The 7,571-nt window shown below is 36.4% G+C and overlaps 1 protein-coding gene across 1 annotated transcript; it reads left to right on the top strand.

Annotated features, from left to right (window-relative positions):
• The first annotated feature begins 2,415 nt into the window (after positions 1 to 2,415).
• On the top strand, positions 2,416 to 7,207 carry LOC104608479 (Thioredoxin superfamily protein). The gene is made up of 3 exons (XM_010274489.3): positions 2,416 to 2,762; positions 2,864 to 2,953; positions 6,965 to 7,207. The coding sequence occupies exons 1-3, from the start codon at positions 2,514 to 2,516 to the stop codon at positions 7,040 to 7,042; spliced, it is 417 nt and encodes a 138-aa protein (XP_010272791.1). The 5' UTR covers positions 2,416 to 2,513; the 3' UTR covers positions 7,043 to 7,207.
• Positions 7,208 to 7,571: the final 364 nt, after the last annotated feature.

Below are 7,571 nucleotides of genomic sequence, written 5' to 3'. Positions count from 1 at the left end.
TTGCATTTTCTCCATGAAATAGCTGCACTGTGCTTTCTGATCACCTAAGGTGTGGACGGTCATGAAAGAATTTTTCCATTTGGTGACTTAAAATGATAGGGGGTGATGGTGAAATCCTGGACTGACTAGTCTAAATTTTTGAGGGTGGTAACTTCATGCAAAAAAATGCTGGAGGTTATCTGTTAGTAACCTTACTGAAAATTCAGGGGGCTGCATCTGCACCTTTCTTGCCCCTTCTACACACTGAAACAAAAGGAGCCAGAACAAAAAACATTACTGAGTATAGCAGTTCAAAGAGGTGGGTTTCTCTTGAGCTGCCATGTTGATTTGTCCATGATGCAACTGATTCGGCTATAGATGCTTCAGAACTTCTAATTAAAGGATAGGCCGAAGGGAGGGACTTAACTCTTTTCCATCAGACAAGGGGGATGAGAGATAAATGCATACATTTCTTTGGGATGCTATCTCAGTTGCCACTTGGCAAAGACTTGGAGACTTGTGGCAAAAATCAGCTTGATCAAATATTCAAATGGACATTAACGTATGACCAACGTATTACTGCTGATGCCTTATTGATTTAAATTTTTTGAGCAAGCCATCAAGGATATTTGGAGTTTTGTTTTTTCTTCCGAAAAGCTTAAGGTCTTGTTCTCTTTTTAGTAAGTTATTTACTTGGGTAAATGCAATTATTTGGGTAAGTTTTTCTTGGGAAACACTTGTACGGGTAAATACATTTATTCATGTTCTTTTATTTTTCAAGTAAATAAGGCAATGACCATTTTAATCATAAATATCCATTATTAAAAAAATGCATTTTTGTCCCATTCAAGTGTTGGCAATTTTACCCTAGGTGGAAAAGTTATTTATCCACTAGGCCACCTATGTACCACTTACCCGGGTAAACGATACCTAGGAAAATAAATTTTTCCTAGTCCCCACATTAATCTGAAAAAAGAACATGGGATTCTTGGTCAATGGGAACCAAAATCCCATTGACCAACTTTCCTCCCTCTCAAAATCCAAAAAAAAGAAGAATACCCCAAGGCTAAATTCATTCACCAATAGAATTCATCTCATAACTATTACATGAGAAATGAAGGAGTGAGGAGAGGACCAAGAATTCAATTACAAGACAAACCAAATTTTGCTAAATTATTAGCAGCATATGCTAAGCTTCACTCATTACCCTCATAGTCTCATTTTTTTTTTTTTTTAAGTATGTATACCGAAAAAAATCTTTCAGTTTTCTTTATCTTCCTTTTTATTAGATTTATTTTGAGCTCTCTAGATTTTATTTTTTTGAAGCCCTATTGTTAATCCATCAAAATGTTGCAATGTATCAATCCATATCATAGATAAGCGGATATTTGTCTTGGCTTTGGTGCAGCAGGTCGTAAAAAGTTAAATTTAATAACATATTATTAACTTGTATCTTTACCTTGCAGACACCGGTAACTAATACTATTTTCTTAAGAATTTAAACTTTTAAAAAGTTTCAATTATTAATAATTGTTGTACATATAGCCATATCTATTGATAACTTGTTGAAATTTTGAACCTTATTTAATTATTATTATTATTTTTTAACTCCGTGGAACTGCACATTAGGGGCCAGCCTATCCCCCAACCCATAACCTGTCAACCTTGGTACAGGTCAAGGTGGATTTACCACTTAACTCGGCCATTGATATTCCTATCATTATTCACCAAGATAAGAGCAGAGGATTTCTTATTTTCTTGCTTTGATGTGATTTGAAAAAAAAAAAGAGAATTTTATGAAAATTACTGTTATTGGTGATGTGAAATAAAATCTTTACAAAAATTTTCCTCCAATAAGAAGTCGCCTCCACTAGGTCGTCTTTATACTCAACCTCTACCCAACTGTTTATAAAATAGCTTTTAGACATCCAGTAGCCTCTCAATTAATTGTTCTTATTGTTTAGGATAACTTCATTAAGGTGATTTTTTTTCTTTATTTTGTTTGTTTTTATACTTTTTATGTTGCCAATATATAATTTTTTATATCTGATTTTTTATTTTATTTAATTAATCATTATCCATTTGGGTTTTGAACAGCATAATTCTGAAAAAAAAATCATTTGCAATAAGAAATAGCACGGAGAAAGATATTATTTCTTATACATATTAAGTTATTAACCATGGAGTGTGGGGGTGGGGGTGCAACTTGGGCTGAGCCTATTCAAAATTTGACAAAAGCCTAATCGAGCTCGCCCAAGTTGTATCCCTATGAATGAGTCCATTTTCTGGCCCGGTCCTTTCCAGTTTCTACTTAGGTAATTAGACCGGCGGTTGGGCACTTAGGCCTCTATTTCAGGGCCATCGTGGCCTGGTTCAGTGGTTCTCCTTATACTTGCCGGCCTGTACTTGGCCTGAGCCTGCGATGATAACGCTAATATATATATATATATAGATTACCTTGCAGCCGCAGACGCAGTCCCGCGCCCGCCCAAAAAGAGTTGGAATTTGGAAAGAAGCCAAGAAAGGCAAAAATAATGGCAATTACTGCAGCAGGAGCAATGGTAGCAGTTCCATCATCCATGGCCTTTCGTGCTCGACAAAGAGTTAAGTGCTTATTCACCCCATTGGCGTCCTTCTCAGGCCAATCTTCTCCCTCTCCACCCTCAAGGAAGCTCGTTCTCTACACCAAACCAGGTTGCTGTTTGTGCGATGGCCTCAAAGAAAAGCTTCAAGCGGCTTTTTTACTTGCCGGCCCAGATTCCCTCCACGATGTTCATTTGCAGGTTCGTCCCCATGCTTTCTTCCTTTGTTTTTTCAAATTTAGATCTTTATATGCGTTTTGTTTGATATGTTTCTTACTTATTTTGTCTATTTTATTGAGTAGATAAGAGATATTACCACCAACCCCGAATGGGAAAGGTCTTACCAGTATGAGATACCCGTTCTGGCCAGAATTCGTTCTGATGGAACTGAGGTCAGCTTCTGCCCTTTTACAATTTGGGTTGCAGAAATATACTCTTCTGAATCGTGGATTTTACAGAAATTGCGCATTCGGTCTTGCATTGTTTTGATGTTTACATTATCTGAACTCGACTTTATGAACAAAATGAAATAAAATTGAACGAGCTGTCTGATTGTTGGATTGAATTCGATTAATGATATCGTGGAATTTATTTATAAAACAAAACGATATTGTGGAAGTTACCATCGATTTTTTCATGGGTGCTGCTTTTGTAAATCTCCTATATTTGAGCTTCGGGGGAATGCATTCGACCACTTCATCATCCATATTCTGTTTTTATTCTTAAATAGTTGTGGACTGTGTTTATGCTAAGATTATAGTTGGCTGGCCTTTCCTACCCTTATAAGTCAATCATGCACGAGTTCTAGAATACTTGTAAGACAAAGACATTGAAGCTAAAAGAGCTGAAATATCTCATATACTACATGATAAGTCCGTTTTTTTTTGGTGGGACACAAAAGAGGAAATCAGCTACATGACTTTGGTAATTAGAGTTGTAAACTATTTGCATTTGGTCCTTACAAGCTAGATAAGAAAAAAGATGGGCCAGTCTATTACTATTTCTATTTATATGAACAAAAGAAATAGATTGGAGTGATCGCTTCAATCACTGTATATGGGCCCATTGAAGTTGCTCTGTCCATGTAGTGGGCCTTTCTTTTAGATCCAAAAAGTCCACTAACTGCTTCCAAACTACAGACTAAGGCACGAAGCTCTTCATCATAGCTCCCAAACACATAGCACTTTTTTCCCTCTGCAATTGTGGTGCTGCTACCAGGACAATGGAGGATGAGACTTTGACCTGCAAAGTCTGTAACAGGACCACATGAACCATCAATATGTAAAGTTGCTTGAGGTAGCTGGTGTGATGAGTTTGCCGACTATGGAATTGCCACACTTGGTTGATTAAGCAAATCCTGTGGTAAATAGCTATGAAAGGATTAATGAGGCCCATCCTGCTCGTTGGTTTTCAAGAGGAATGTTGTTGCAAATAGAAAAGTTAGAGAAACAGAGAAAACATCGAGATATTCTGGTCTCAAAGGCTTTTGCTAGACTAAAAGGGAGTGTCTTTGGGATTAGACCAAACAAGAAGATCTTGAAGATCAATAAAGCCTCAAGATGTTTTTAATGTCAGAGTCTTTTAAATTTGCAGTTCTTGAGGGTGCTTTGTTGAGATTTGTGAAGAAAGTTTTGTTTGTTGTCGCGGGGGGACGATGTGTTCTTTGTTGGTGCAACCTTTGGCCTTTGGGAGTCAAGCTTGTTTTGAGTTTCTTGGGTTTTTGGTTGTTGTGTTTTGATTTTCATCCTGGGTTTTGGGTTTTGCTTGTTTGTTGAGGTTGTGTCTAGTCTAGGATGGTCTTGGAGTTGTTGTTTTGCTTTCACTTTTCCTCTCTCAAGTGACTTCTGGTCACTCTCCTTTGTACTTTTTTTTTTGTTTTAATAAATTTTATATTTATTGCAAAAAAAGCTATGAAGCTTCTTCAGGATTTCATGTGGCTGCATTTGCAGGTTATCATGAATTTTCCTGTTTCTTGCCTCCCTTATAAGGTATAAAACTATACAAAATTTGCTAAAAAATAAGTTGATTTCCTATTTGTTTAATTGAGGTTGTAGCATATTTAACCATTGTTGAAGAAGAATGTGCAGTGGTTTCTGCTCCAACACATCAGGATTGATGCCTAGCTGCACCCAACACCAAATGACCCAAGCAAATGGGCAAGTAAAAAAGAGATGATTAAATGTTTCCTCTTGAATCCTGAAATGGCAACATGTTCTGTCATTTGACGATAGCCATTTTACACATTTTTCCTTTGTCAATATCCCATTCCGTAATGCCTTACCAAGTGAAAAAGGATTTTTAACTTCCACAACAACCTCCAATTAAAATGTGAAGAGAATGATGAGGGTAATGTGTTGATAAAGGATTTGTATGCTAATTTTACAATGTAGCTACCCGAAGAGTTTCTCTTCCAAATGATTGCATCAAGGTATAAGTCATGTTGAATACTAATGAGGGTAAAGTAATTTATTCTGGAAGTATCAAAGTAATTTTGGAGCTTAGCTAGATTCCGTGAACCATTGGATTTAGAAGATCAGAAACACTTAGCTGGTGATTACTGCTATCAACATTTTAGCGTGGTTTAGGTATATCACCTTGGATGGTAGGCACCCATGGATCCTTGAAAGCTGATATGGAGGAGCCATCCTTGATCATCCATAGTAGGTTTTGCTTTATTTCCGCAAGCAATCTATGTGCTTGTTGCCACCTTGGAGAAGTGCGATGTCCTTTCTTAGTTAAAAAGAGGTTGTATTTGGAAAATACCTTTCTTTGGTTAATTTACTCCAAAGGTTATTCTGGTTGGTTGGTAGCCTCCAAATTTGTTTACTAAACATGGCTTTATTCATCACTTTACTGTTTCTGAAGCATAATCCTCTAGTTATGGGGAAGCATAGTTTTTGCCATGGAATAGTATGTTTGACACTATGTTCTCCTTTCCACTAGAAATTTCTAGAGTATTCATCACTTTACTGTTTCTGAAGCCTAATCTTCTAGTTATGGGGAAGCATAGTTTTTGCCATGGAATAGTATTTTTGGCACTATGTTTATCTGCTTTCCACTAGAAATTTGTAGAGTATTGATCTAATTGCACATGAAAGCTGTTAGATAAAATTTTAGAAGACATAGAGTAAGTGGGAATTGATTGGATAATGTGGTGTGACCTGCTTGTGGTAGGAGTTTAGAACTCCATAAATTAATTCTAGTGTATACGATCCAATAATTCCTTGTGAGATAGTTGGTCATTGGGTTTGAAGCCAACCATTGAGTTTAAGTACTTGGTGCCCTTCATTGATATTTTGACTTGAAGACTTTGGGTGATGAACTTTTGATGATGTCGAGGCACATTTGGCTGAACATCAATCATAATTGATCTTTTGCCCTAATAAAGATTCAAAGAGTTGGAGTGCTCTTGAAGGCCTTTAATTTGTTGGAGATGAACCTTGTAGAACAGTATGCAATCATCTGCAAATAGTAGATGTGTTATTGGGGTTCCATTTCTGCACAGTTTAATGCCCTCTAGTTGCTTCATAGAAACAACTTGTTGTAAAAGCTGAGTACTTCCATACCAATTATAAAGAGGTACTGTGACAAGGGTTCACCCCGCCTTAGTCCTCTTTTGAGGTGAAAATGACCATATGCTTCTCCTCCTAGCTTGATTGAGAAAGAGGGGGTGGATATACATTGATGTATGAGTTTAGACCACTTAATAGGAAATTTCATTTTGGAGAGCATCACCTGTAAGAACTGCCAGCCCATCCTATCAAAAGCTTAAGACATGTCAAGCTTAAGAGCCACATTTCCTTTGCCTTTTTCTTTTCTGAGTTTTTCTCATTAGGCATAAAGCCTCCTTGACCAGAAGGATGTTGTCTGCAATCTGCCTATCCTTCAAAAAACCGGACTGAAACTATTTATCAAAAAAAAAAAAAATTGGTTGCAGTGTTGTTACAATCCATTTTGAGATGACTTTGTACAAGACATTGCAAAGACTTGTAGGCCGATAGCTTGATGGATCTATAGGAGTTTTAGGAATAAATACCAGGTTGGTTTTGTTGATTTCTTTGGGCAAGAGTTCTAACTCATAGAAATTAATCACCATGTCAAAAACCCCATGACCAATTAGACTCCAAAAATATTGATAGAAGAAAGTAGTAAATTCATTAGGCCCCAGAGCCTTGTGGGAAGTCTTTGTTCTGCTCTAGATGTTGTTACAAAATTCATCCCCATAAGTTATAATTAGTTTCAAACTAGCCTCTTTTCTCCCTAGATGAAACTTTTTTAAATCGTAGCCAAATTCACATGGTAGTATAGCTCAAAACTCTTTGTGAATTGCTATTTCTTGTTAATATACTTATGCATGGTCTCAGTTTGATAGAAAAATCTTACATTTCATGTCTCTGTTGCAGGAAACACTTCCAAGATTGTCTCCTCGTCTTGGAGTTGAGCTCATCCAAAGGAAAATTGCATCTTCATTGAAAGAATAGGAGACATTAAGGTTCTCTGTGTTAGCAATAATTATTGCAGTTTTAATCTTGTCTTTCAAATGAATGTCTCAAATGAGGAGCCATCTGTAAAGAAATCTTTGTGTTAAACTTAATTCTGTATGTTTAGTAGATCAATTTTCATGTTTTTTTTCCAGCGTTTCATAAGCTCATCGTTTTTTCTTATATGGGTCCTTTTTACCAACCATTTCCATGCTCATCCCTATTGCTGTCTGCTGATGATTATGGACATAGAATTATACTCTTGGATTAGAGATTAACTATTTCGTTTTGCTATGCACAAATAGTTGAATTTGAATAAACAATAATTCACACTTGAATTTAAATGATTTGCATTTTACTTTTATCGTTAAAAATGTAACTGGAATCATGATTACCAAAGTTGGATGGTGCATATTAGTATCAGTTGAATGCAAGATCTTGTCTTTCCAGAGCACTTTGACTTGCTTACCTTGGGATGTTCTGCAAGTTTTGATGTTCATTTTCTGACAATTTTTAGTCTGAGCTAATC

This window comes from Nelumbo nucifera, chromosome 5, assembly GCF_055504915.1.
Source record: "Nelumbo nucifera cultivar China Antique chromosome 5, China Antique-T2T, whole genome shotgun sequence".
Taxonomy (NCBI): domain Eukaryota; kingdom Viridiplantae; phylum Streptophyta; class Magnoliopsida; order Proteales; family Nelumbonaceae; genus Nelumbo; species Nelumbo nucifera.
This window is presented reverse-complemented; position numbering and strand designations above follow the sequence as displayed.

Bases quoted from the DNA above. Each gene is read 5' to 3' on its own strand.
- LOC104608479 (XM_010274489.3), top strand. From the start codon at position 2,514: ATGGCAATTACTGCAGCAGGAGCAATGGTAGCAGTTCCATCATCCATG. The intron at 2,763-2,863 runs GTTCGTCCCCAT...TTTATTGAGTAG, and splicing joins TCCACGATGTTCATTTGCAG to ATAAGAGATATTACCACCAA. The intron at 2,954-6,964 runs GTCAGCTTCTGC...TCTCTGTTGCAG, and splicing joins TTCGTTCTGATGGAACTGAG to GAAACACTTCCAAGATTGTC.